Genomic DNA, 12,821 nt, shown 5'->3' with positions numbered 1-12,821 from the left:
TTAAAAAGGAAAATGCAAAAAAAAAAACAAGAAACAAAGGCACCAGAATAAGATTAAGACAATCATAAGTTAGAATAAATAAAGAAAACATTTAATGAGAAACTGACCTAAAGATATTATCGATGTTGCTACCGCCGCTCGCGATCGAGGCTGACGTCGAGAGCGATTGCGGCGATCCTGACGAGGAAGCTATGCTGCTGGGCCCTATACCGGCGATGCTGTGCCTCTGAACTGGTCCCGTATGCGATTGATGACGTATTTTTCCCGGCACGACTGGCATGGTATTTAGTCCGCGGAATTTAATTGCTTGGAGATAAATCACCAAGTCCGACAGCTCCTTGGCTATTTGGCTGCTCTGCTTTTGCGTCTTGTCGTCGACTCCTGGGTCCGATTTTAAACGACCATGCGGCACTTGTCCGCCACCCAGATATTTTTCATAGCTCGAAATGGAGTTATCTGTAAATTGCAATCGTCGAGCGATTCGTTTCGTAAGTGTTTAACCAAGTGCAATTACTATGCTTCTTGCAAGCAAGTGGAAAAAATGGGTTTGAATTTATCATTATATTAAACTCGAAGATTTATCGTTAAGATACGATGAGACGATGACAATATGGCACGCTGTATATTTAGGTTTAACTTGAGCTTAGGAAAAATTGAAAACATCAGAAGATCATTAATAGCGACGTCCGATATCTTTCTTGGAAGTATAGATCTGGTTGGTATATAGTGGACTTTTTCCAAGCATACTTAAGTATTGATAATGTATTATTTTTACCATCGATGTTGTCATCCTCATCGTCGTCCTCTTCGTCGTCTTCATCCTCGCTAAAGTATTCAACTACGGACGTGCTGCTTACGTCGGTCCGCATTTGTTTCATAGAGGATGCGCGATCCGACATAAGCATTTTCCCACGGTGACTGGGGAGGGGCGTGTGTGATAAAGGGCCGGCAGGATCAATCACTAGCTTCTTATTTTTTATCAAGATTCGGTAACGAAGCTGCGAAGGCGAAGGCAGTTGAGGATCATCACTGAAGTCGGACTCGAAGAGAAATTTCGTCACCAGTTTCTCGCCAAAAACAGACTGAAACCGTGTATTTCTGCTCGTAACTTGGCTTAGGCGCAATTACAATCAATAGGAAAATAATTTATTGGATAAATTAATCGGCTACCTGAAATATTTGAGCCATGCGAGCTTGCTGACTTGGCGAACAGTGATTCTCGATGGAAAGAATCACAGGATAGGGAGAACTGACAAAGGCGCTTCGATCGATCGCTTCCACGACCGAGCGAAATGGTATTTTCGTAGTGAAAGTGTGACCGTGATAAATCAGCGGGGATCCATCGTCACCGTCCCAACAATCGAGCTCTACGCAGCGACACCCGGTTAAGAGCACCTGCGCAGATATTGATTGTTATCGATCAATAAGTTTTATTCGCGCTAATTGCTTTATTTTATTCCTTTATTTTATTCCGATACTTTTTTTTATAACTTTGGATACATATATGAAAAGAATTTTTTATTCATTTATCTTAAGTCTCACAGGAATAATGCATGAGACTATTAAATAATAGCGCGTAGTTCAAAATTCGTTACAATGAAAAGAACTTGTGACAATGCTATAGTAAAAATATTTCATGTTCCAGTTCCATGAAGTTCGTTTATTACGCGAATTTATTTTTGAAAGTCGCAACGCACCTGTGAATATAGTTGCACGGAGGACTCTCCTTTGAGTTGATGCCCGGTTAAATACGTATTGTGAGAGCTGGCAATGTAATATTGCGACAGAGGCTGCTGCATCTCGGTTTCGGACGGTGTCGCATACTCGTTCGGGAAGGCATAATTGTCCTTGTCCATCATATACCGCGCAAAACCCTCGAAAGACAAACACCACTGTGTGCGAAGTGCCGGGTCCGGTTCGTGCCTCTGAAATGAGAGTAAATCCGGGCCCGTTTGATTGTGTTACGTCGCATTGTACATTGGTATGAGCGCGCGTATATATAACAATGCCACCGGCGGTCGCATGAGCGTGAGGAGAAGTTGGATCTTCTATTGCCAGATAAGACAAATTGAAATCATGATTTCGGTACAACGGGATGAAAGGAAGGATCGTTTATCGTCTTCAACAAAAGCAGTTTATTTGCGAGATTGAACGAAAACTGTCGCAAACACATTCATTAATTGCGTATGGCAATCAGCCAAATAGCAAAATATTAGGAGATATTAATTTCCTGTATATCCGTAAAAAAAATTTGTCGGAGAGAAATAAAACCGTCGGGCAAACATTCTTCCCCACGCAGGAATCTCTGACCCCGTAAATATTTACCTTGATCAGTGCTTTGATTTCATCGTCGCTCAACTTTTCTTGTTGTCGAGACTCCAGAAATTTCGTGAGTGTCGCCAGGGTGATTACTTGGGATTTCGACGTATCCACGCCCGAGCAATTATTGATTATGCTTGCCACCGCGATGGCATCAAAGATCTGTTTCTTTTCCAGATTGCTACCCGTCTTGTATTCGTGACAGTCAATAGAGTTGTTTCTCGTCAGCAAGCCTGGCACATTAAAATGTTGATTTCTTATTTTAATTTTTAAAAAAGCAATCGAAATCAAATTATAGAACCGATATAATGTGACTTTTACTTTCGATAAATATGGACAAACGTATGTTATTAGGTGGGTTATAATAAAACTCATAGTGTTCTGAATCTAATTTACTCAAAATTATTATTTAATGAGTTAACTCATATATCTGTATTTGAGATCTACTCTCTCTCTCTCTCTCTCTCTCTCTCTCTCTCTCTCTCTCTCTCTCTCTCTCTCTCTCTCTATCTATCGCATTTTCACGATTAAATACAAAGATCTCGTGCATCTATATCAAATTATATAAATTTATACAGAAAATTTAATAATTATGTCAGTTCCATTCCTATCGACTTACCAATTCTTTGTGGAGTGGCGTCACTGGTCTGCCTGAGCACCGCCGGGCGAATATTAAAGTCCCTTAACGATCCGTCACTCTGGCTACGACACGTTATCGCTAATTGCCCGAAGAGTTCACGCAAATCCTTCCTGGCTCGTAAGCTAAACGATCGGAAAAGCGCGACGAATTCCACGAAGTTCAATTGCTTCTCGGATATTTCCGAAGTAGTGCGCCAAGGGGCCTCCAAGCCTCCGGCTATACCACCGGATCCGTTCTTGTCTTTTTCCTTGGTGACACATAACAAACTACGCATGCGTTATTGCGAGGTATAAGCAAATTTGTCGATCATAATACAAGTAATAGAGAGATTTGTCATGTCATACTTTACAGAAATTTCAAAATTTTGTCTTTACATTTTTCTTATTTTAGGTATATATTTTTAAGATTTTAAATTTTAAAAATGTGTTTTTAAAATATTATGATTATTAACATCTACAAAGACGAAGTTGCGATCATTTGATCAAGAAGTCCAAAAAAATATCGTTTATTGTGCTTAGAAATTAAAAAATAAAAAGCACTTTAATTTTCTTTTTTTTATGTTGTTTTAAGTATATTGTCAAAAAAGATTCTTTTTACATTATATCTTTGATATTATTAGTTCTATATTAATAAAAAAAAAATCTGAAATATTGTTCACGCATGATAAATATAAAAAACTTCAGCTTTAGAAACTTTTCGCTTAAGAAAAAAGGAAGTGCTTTTAGGTTGCTCAGTTTTTAGACGAGAAAACCTTAAATCCATAATCCAGATTTATGTTTCACGTAATATTCGACATGGAACTGTAAGATTTTTTATCCCGATCTATATAATTCTCGGCCTATATAAATCTTTTGCTTGAAATCGAATAGATAAAGAGAATTTGATGTCAAGTGGACTCAAGTGTGTGAGAGAATAATGTACCTTTGAAAAGCGGAATAAGGCAAGTTGGAGAGACGATCGCCGGAACCGGGTGGACTACGTGGCGGGATTCGTTCTCGGTTTGCTCTCGGTGACGCTGGTAGAATCCTCGTTAAAGACTCTCTGCTTCCCGTGATGTGACGACGAGGTGTAGCGCACAGGCCTCCATCCGAGGTCGAGGTGTCGTGCTGTTTTACACTCAGTTCCTACGTTAAACCAAAAGAGTGTTCAATTCGGTGAACGTGGTTATATTTACGAAATAACGTACGATGTTTGCAGTGATCCACAATCTGATCTATATGTTTATTATAAAAGATGCGAGATGAGTTTACGCGCACCTTGGTCAAACTGTGAATGTTGCCAATCGATTTGGTTTTTTTTCCTTTAGCATTTCGTCTACGTATAGTGCCGCTGCTCGTTGGAGACAGCGTTCCGACGCTGTCCATCGAGGACCAGTCGCGACCGCCGAAAATGCGAATAGCATCGGCCGTCGTCGGCTGATCTATGCCCTCCATCGGCTGTTCCAAGTAAGAAAAGTATAGCTGGAGATATTTTTCTTTCAACCAGCGTGATCTACGATCTGTTAGCTGCTGTTGTCTTTTGAGGCCTCGCAATATCCAGCACAATCCCATGTACCATATTCTGAAAGCGGAGCAACGTGCGACTTACATAACTTATGTAGTCCGACAACACGCAATTTAGCAATAAATCATAAATTATTAGAGGAAATTGTTACAGCAAAATATGTAGGAAATGTGTGTTATTAATATATACTATTGCTCAATAATATATTATAAACGGATCATTGATACACTATTAATGAACCCAATTTTCTAGGGAGGGGATATATTAATGACATAGTAATTATAATTTCACACGCGGCGAATTCAAGATTTACAGCACAAATAACACACACATAGACATAGATATAAAATAAATTGGAAAAAATATCCGCGAAATATAATCTTGAACGTATAAATCTGATAAGATAATTTTTTCTTCCGAAAAACGTGAAATTAAGAAACATGTTTTTAATACCGCGAATATAAAGCGAAGATATATTCTTATTTCCAAATCAGATTGCACGTGACATAGAATACGATAAATTTCGAATCATCTTCTTCTTTTTCATTCTCTGGATTATCGGTGAGGGACATTCAAAAACTAATCGCAAAGAGAACAATTCATTACGTACTTGCTAAGAGCGGGAGGGCAAAGTAGGAAGATCAGTCGATTGTCCGGAAGATTGGAGCCATACATGAGGCCGATGCAGCAGTCGGAGCCAGGTAGGCCGAATCTCTTGCAGATGCTCCTGAGATCAGCCTCTCGATCGCGGTCGCAACAGCCGATCATTATCTCCTTCACCGATCCTAGGTCGAGGTATCCCTCTTCCAAAGTGACAGAAGCGCAGTCAGCCTGCTGCTGCGTGTACCTGCCGACTAGGCCCGCTGGTATCGCGTCCTCCGGGTTCGCGGTCAGCGAAAAGTCTGTGAGAGCGGCACCGCCAACTTGTGCCGTTTTTAAGGGACTCCAAGGTGGCTTTTCCCATACGAAGGTGCCGCAAGCGCGATCGACGCGCGCGAACACCAACGCCGTCCTCGAGGCACCACCCTCACAGTCCCAATGGACCAATGTCGTGCCATGATGCAGCACCTGAAACGTGTGGATTTGAGAAATGAGTGTGTTTCTTAGAATGATAAAGAATTGAGGATGTTTGAGATGTTTCTTAGAATGATAAAAAAGCTTTTTTTTATTTTCCATCAGCTTTGTACAAGTAAAATTAGAAAATCGAAGTGTCTTGAAAAGGAGATCAGAAAATTTCTCTTTAAATGAAAATGAAGGTATACCGAAGTCCGGAAATTTTGCTTTGATCTTACCGAAATTTTCTTTTTAACTTTATATATGTATTTGATCTTTCGCCCCTACTTAACAGTATTTGATCGCTATGGGATATTTTACGCATTTTTGGCATTGATTTCTTAATCTTTCTCGATCATTATATTATTATCATTACCAATGACTTAATAGTAAATAAGTAAACACGCGTCAAGTTAAATTTCTGTTAAAAAATTCTGAAGAAAAAACTTTTATTTTTATTACATTTTTGTGCAGGCAGATTTCAATTTAATATCTAGTATTTATAATCGACATTTTGTAATTTAATGTATACATAAAAGCTTTTGCATTGCATACGGTATGCATTTCGCTATTGAAGTAATATTATATGTATAAATGCAAAAAAAAATATATATAAACGTAACAAAAATTTACATAATGTAGGTAACGAATTCGATTTCGCTCGAAATATTGTTGTCGCAGTTTTTAATGCAGTGAGATCTGGATGGTCGGTTTACCGGATTACCGCGATAATATAATTGTTTAAAAAAGGAAACGGAGTAAGCGTGGTGTCTGTGCTGTAAATATAAATATATTAATTTCACTGCGCATGCAAGGCACTCGCTACTACGAGGTCATCCTCGCAACTGCGCCGCACGAAGTATTCCACGCTTCCACAAAGTACTAGATGCCGTGAATGCATTTATAACGCTGATGGGACTCGTAATGCACTTATAACGACGTTTATGCGGTCTTGTCTAAGCGCGATGTACAAGTGGACATTTATTGCGCGTATGCGCGAATTCGTGAATTTAGCTAGAGTTATTTATCGATGACGCAGACAGTTGCTCGAATTCACAATTTCCTGTCACGCGTAATGTGCAGTAATCGTTCTAAAGAACGATGAAGAAGAAATATATGTTCGTTAATATTGAAATATCGAGTATTGAAATAATGACGAGAGAGTCCGATGTTTTATATATATAGAATATATCTCACGTGTAATTGTCTCATTTTTGCATTGTCGCAAATAGAGAGATTGAGAGTGATTAATTTTGTGCAAATGTACGTAGTAGAGACCAAATTTCAATTCACTTTCAATTAGTTTCGATTATTCGCTGGTACTATGTATTGGCGAGCAAACGAAAAGCAGGAATTTAATTAATTTACGAGATGTTAGTATGATTTTCACTCTATTTTTATTTTTATAGTCACATTTGAATTATTTTTGAAGCTTCTCGTTTGCATGGTCCGACGTGCTTTTCTATTAAAAAATTCCACCAGCATTTTAACGTCAGAGAGCTATAGTTTTCACGATGGTTTGTCGAAGAAGTGCCAATTCCACTGTATTTCTAGGCTTGACATTTGTCGTTTAATTTTTACGACGCTTTTAATTAATGAGAATACTCTGTGAATGTTTCGAAGTATTTAGCCAAGTACATGGAACAACTTGAAGCCGAATTTTTATTAACAAAAAATGAAGACATTTTGAATTACATAACGAATTACATAAATCTTACTTTTTAATTACTCCTAAGTAAGTATTTTTAATACTATTACATTGATTTATTCTGAAAGATAAATTAGAAAAAAGAAATGTTTAATATTCTATAAATGGTAAGAGTTATCACGAAGATCGAATTTTCGTTAAATAAAGATGAACATCGATTTAGTTAAAAATTTATAAAGTTCTTAGATAAAACTAGCAATATTTCATTAATATTATTACGCTTGTATTATAGACTAATATAGACGATGGGGTAGGCTATAACGCGCGCGTTATATTTGACTATACTATGTTTGCGTTCTCTGGACATTTATTGGTGCCAAATCAATTATCATTATGAGAAACCGTCATTCGCAGAGGGATTGAACTGGAAGAAGTTGTGTAACTTCTCCCCCGAAATTCTTCCGACATACCTATATTTCTCACTCGACGTACAATCAATGGATCGCGTGTTATGTATCCTCCGAGAACGTTCTGTGGTAGCAGAGAGAGAGAGAGAGAGAGAGAGATTCATGGTGTATCGATTGCGTCGGAATTTCATGATGGGGAGGATAACGAATTTTATTCGTTATGAACCATTTTTCTCCACAAATATGTTGTGTCCTATTTTTTCTCTTGCCACTCAATTAACGCTGACAATTGGTGGCTCGATTCAAAAGGATGACCTGGTTTTGCGTACTGCGTTACAACGTTTTTTCCGTCGGTTTCCTTGCTTTGTTTGCTACAGAGAGAGCGAGCAAGCGAGAGAAAGAGAGAGAGAGAGAGAGAGAGGGAGAGAGAAAGGGAGAGAGAGAGGGAGAGAGAGAGAGAGCTATCTCCTTTTCCCTTCTCCGTCTTCCCGTATATATATATTTCTCTGTTTCTTCTCTAATTTCCACGAAGCTTGCCGGAGGTGTAGTATAAGGCTAGTCCCTTTGAAATCCTTTTGACGTGTAACAAGCTACGTGCTAACGGTATCTTTTATCTCAGTGGCGCAACGCCATGGAGGTAGCGTCGCCATGACATTAATATCTCGAAATCGTCCGAGGATAAGGAGATACTTTATGTTGATACGAGTGTGCCGGTCTCGCAAAATTCTTAATAAAAAATCCTCAATCTCAATATACGTACAAGTTATACAAATGTGAGTTGTCTATGCCTTTTATGTCTCGAGCTATCAAGATTCGTGAAAATAGCAAACGCGGAGTGAAAGGCGAATATATTTCCTGTACTTCTTTTGCGATTCATGTAGCTCAAACGCGAAACTGCAGATCTAAGGGTTTCCGGACAGCTCCCGTTTCTTGGCTACGATATCAAAGAAAAAATGCGTAGGTGTTCACTTAAATTTCAAAGGCAGTTGTGGAATTTCTTAGCAAAATAGTAATTTCTCGCTAGCGTTCGCTTGGACATGACGAAAAGAGAATTTGAATCAAAATATCATATCTTAAATTTTCTTATTCATCTACAAATCTCGGTTCTCAGCATCAATCAATACGTACAATTTATACGTATAGCTACAATTTGCAACGATTACTTTTAACGACAATATTTTTCGAATTTTTAAACTTTTGTCATTATTTAAATGCGATATAAGATATTAAGACAAATTTCCGGATTTTGCGTCAGTCGTAATTCGTAATTACGATAACAAACACAAATGTTGTAGCATTCTTTAAATAAATGGGACTACTCTCGAGACGAAAAGAACTCTCCTGAATACGGTATCGTCTTTTAACTCGCAGTACTTGAACTTTTACATCTCGAATGTTTCTTCCGTTATGATACATTAAATTCTCATTCATGTTGGAGCTTACCGACTCGAAATAGGAAAAGCATTATTCATTTTGCAATGCGGATGAAACAAGAAAGATTTGAAACTCGGATGTAAATATTCTTATGAATGCTATACATATAATTGTTTTGCATTATCTCTGTGAAAAGCAGTTTGAAAAGACATTCCTTAAATATTTACGCGCGTTCTACTTTATTTCTTCGAATAAATTTTGAATTGTTCATTAAATTTCTTTATTTAAAAAAACGTTTGTAAAAATTGTGAATCAATTATAAGATTATAAGATTTCAAGGACGCATGTAAATGTCTTGATGGATAACAAAACTTCAATGATCGATTAACTTTAAGTAAAGTTTAATTAAGTTTAACGTATCTTTTAAACTCAACGAAACTTTTCTTAATTGCTATGTTCTTTAATATCTACGTATAAAATGTGACGACAAAAATTTCTAAATTTCTCAAAGTGTACATCACGAAGACTCGGATATTTTTCTAAATTTTGGCAAAGTAATTCCTAACGTGATAATAATATTCGGCCATAATCATGAGTTAGATATTACATTGATTATGTGTTGATTTTTGTGTGATAATTGCTAACGTCGAATAATGTACATTGTTGTATGTGCATAGCAGAAAAATTACACATCTCTCACTGCGGCTTCGCGTTAGAATCAAAAACGTCCTGGCGTCGCATTGTGCAACAAATCCTGCGAGTCCAATATTTACGATACACTCTACGCGCAGCATCGCGATGTCACGTATGCAATTGGCAGTTTCGTTATGTGACGCAATGCCTCTCAATCCCAAAACGATCGTGACAATCTCAGACAAAATAACTGTGTTTCTCTCTCCTCTCTCTCTCTCTCTCTCTCCTCCTCCTCCTCCTCCTCTATCTATCTCCCTATCTATTTACCCATCTCTATATGTATGTGTGTTGCCAATGAATAATCCGGATGTGACATAGAGAGCGAACGTTGCGCGTTATCGTAAAGCGGAAATTACGTTGTGTTAGAACTTTCCTAATACTACTAATTATGCCAAATTTAATTAAGTTTCCACACATACATTTTCCGTGCATGGCACTCTGAACAGATTATGCGATAAGTATCGCTCTTTCTAAAACTATTACTTTTATTAATTTCATCAATACCTTTAACATTTCGAAACATTTGAATTTTAAAACTTTATCTTTTTTCCTGTATATGACAATATCGACAACAGTTTTTTTTCTTTGTTATAATAATTCGGTCAATACGAGTTATTAGCCGGCATGAAGTTTACAAGAAGTTTTAATGATTATTTGAGTAAAATGTTTATCTTTTACTACTCTTTAAATTGTGTCAAAGTTTTTATCTATCCGTCTTTATAAAAACTACAATAGAAGTCGCCTCCATGGACATCCTCTATCGGACATGATAGATAACTCGTGAAAATACCGTTTATATAATTGTCGCGTAAAATTGACGACGCAGATTCTCATTTCGATACGATATCTACATTTCCGTACGAGATGTGCATTTATCTGTAGAATGTGGCGCAAAATACCTGCAGGAGATGGAGATCCATGCCAGTGTGTGGCGCGGCAACGGGAAACAAAGCGACTCCGTGGTCGATTTTGAGCGGGTGCACGGGCTTGTAGGAGTCTAAATCAAGATGATAGTCATTCTCGTCGCATTCCTCCGCCATGTAGGTTTGCTCGATCGCGGTCGTATGAACGCTCAGAGTGCGATGAAGGGAACCGGTAGTCGCGTCTCTGCCACGAGCATGCCGATGCTTAAGAAAGAAGAGAAAGAAATATCCCTCGTTAAATTAAACCATTGAGTCATTTAGTATATTTATGCTTGCATTGAAAAAAAGAAACATCTCTAATGGACGATATCGACGCGATCATTTTCGCTTATATAAATATAATTACATTAATATCTACGATCCATTGACATGTCAAAACTCACTTTAAATCTGTAATTTGCATTAGATCGCAAATAAAATTTTATTTATAATTTTGTGTCATATATTTATACGTATATTTTATACGTGTATTTATATTTCTAAAATGTTTTTCTTATTACATAAAATTATAAATTAAATTCTGGCCTAAGTTGTAAATCGTTTAACGTGGGTGGGTAATCGTTTAAGATGACGATAGCTATTTTAGCGAAACATAGCACTCAACGTGACATTACAGATTGTTCATTAAGATTACTCGGTCTTTACGTGGCCTCTACGATGCTTGCCGGTCGGATATCTCACCTTGTGAAAGAGCGCGACTTTGTCGAGAATGGAATTTGTATCGTGGGCTGGGGTGATGGGGTTCTCCGGTTTGTTCAAGGAGGCGCTCCTCGAACTCCATCCCGACGGCGTCTCTGTGTTACTCTCGACGGCGATCCTGGCGACCGGCGCAGAGGAAGGCACGTGTTCTTGAGGTTCGCTCTCCTTAACGCTAGCACGTGGTGACTCGCGATTTTCCTTGTACTTGGGCTCGGGCTGAAACATGCCGAGCCGACGGTACTCCTTAGGAATTACAGTTAAGTTTATTGTGTACAGAAATTGTCTGTATAATGGAAGAGCCCCAACCTACCTTGCGCTACGGTTTCATAATTATACAGTGTAATTCAGTAGAATAAACAAAATAATAATGAAAATGCAATTTACACCATGCTCAAAGTAAACGGACTTGAATTTTATAATAATATTATATCTTTCTCAGACGATTGTACATAGAATGTATAATTAAAAAAGTTACTAAAATTAAATAACCGTTATTTTATAATAAGTAGACAAAACAAAATAAATTAAATTATACTGTAGAAAATACTTGCTTTTATTAACATATGGTGTAAAAATAATATACATACAAGAACTTATAAAAATAAATATTATAAAAAGAACTAACAATTTAGCTGGTTGCATGATTCATATATATTCAAAAGCTCTAATATAATCATTGGTTCTTTTTTATAATATTTATTTTTACAAGCTTATATATACCTAGATATTCCTTTTACATTATATGTTAATAAGAATGATAGGTGTCTTCTGTAGAGTATAATGTTTTTATTTATTTTATTCTATCCACTTTCATTACTATATATATATCCATTTTCATTAAAATAAAAGATATTTTATTTTAAAAACATTTTTGTACAATATATTTGATTTTAAAAGAAATCTATATAAATTTTTATTTATTTTATGTGAGTTTGTTATAATTAGGAAATAAAAAAAGAAAGTTATAAGAAAAATAAATTGAGACTGGCTATTGGGGGGGGGGGGGAAGTAAGGGTTTGAAATTTTAACTGTTCAGAGTGACAATGAAATTAGCTTTCAGTTCCGTATGACGTAACATGACATTAACGAACACACTACACATTACACAAACAAAAAACAAGTAAAAAGAAGGATATTGATAGAGATTGAAGGATAATGATTCGTTTATTAAAGCGAATTTATTAAAGCATTTTGCTATCGCGACATGCACGTGAAAGGGACATTTTATATGAGATTATAAAATATATATATATATATATATATATATATATGAGAATTAAAATATAAAATAAATGAAACATAAATGATATTTTACACATTATACATAATATAAATGAAATACTATAAATTACACATTATTGGAGAATATTTAATACGTATAAAATAAATTAATCGGTACCGTTTCCGATGTAACGTTACAGTTGACGGATCACGGAAGTCCAGAAGAAATAAAGAACTGGCAGCTGTTGTTTCGCATGTTATATCATTCTAAGCGTGCTACCTCGAAAGAATACATTGTTCGACGACTAGATGTTCATTTCGAGGATGTAGATTCGATAATC

At 36.7% G+C, this 12,821-nt stretch overlaps 1 protein-coding gene and 1 long non-coding RNA gene across 5 annotated transcripts in view; one reads left to right on the top strand and one right to left on the bottom strand.

Moving 5' to 3' along the window:
* LOC143900123 (uncharacterized) overlaps positions 1 to 12,821 on the top strand; it is a 140,593-nt gene that overhangs the window by 16,806 nt on the left and 110,966 nt on the right. The window lies entirely within an intron of this gene.
* LOC143900109 (1-phosphatidylinositol 4,5-bisphosphate phosphodiesterase epsilon-1) overlaps positions 1 to 12,821 on the bottom strand; it is a 118,014-nt gene that overhangs the window by 8,403 nt on the left and 96,790 nt on the right. For all 4 annotated transcript variants that reach the window (XM_077411092.1, XM_077411091.1, XM_077411093.1 and 1 more), the window contains 11 exons: positions 11,242 to 11,475; positions 10,537 to 10,764; positions 5,073 to 5,530; positions 4,216 to 4,519; positions 3,881 to 4,083; positions 2,939 to 3,225; positions 2,326 to 2,552; positions 1,698 to 1,925; positions 1,171 to 1,395; positions 776 to 1,082; positions 108 to 456 (listed from right to left, as the gene is read on the bottom strand). In XM_077411092.1, the coding sequence (XP_077267218.1) occupies positions 108 to 456; positions 776 to 1,082; positions 1,171 to 1,395; positions 1,698 to 1,925; positions 2,326 to 2,552; positions 2,939 to 3,225; positions 3,881 to 4,083; positions 4,216 to 4,519; positions 5,073 to 5,530; positions 10,537 to 10,764; positions 11,242 to 11,475 (3,050 nt within the window). The remainder of the gene's footprint in view (positions 1 to 107; positions 457 to 775; positions 1,083 to 1,170; positions 1,396 to 1,697; positions 1,926 to 2,325; positions 2,553 to 2,938; positions 3,226 to 3,880; positions 4,084 to 4,215; positions 4,520 to 5,072; positions 5,531 to 10,536; positions 10,765 to 11,241; positions 11,476 to 12,821) is intronic.

The sequence above is a fragment of the Temnothorax americanus genome, unplaced genomic scaffold (assembly GCF_048541705.1).
Source record: "Temnothorax americanus isolate GAGA-0224 unplaced genomic scaffold, ASM4854170v1 Scaffold3, whole genome shotgun sequence".
NCBI classification, from domain to species: Eukaryota; Metazoa; Arthropoda; class Insecta; order Hymenoptera; family Formicidae; genus Temnothorax; species Temnothorax americanus.
Note: the sequence above shows the minus strand (reverse complement) of the source record. Positions and strands in the feature narration are given on the sequence as shown.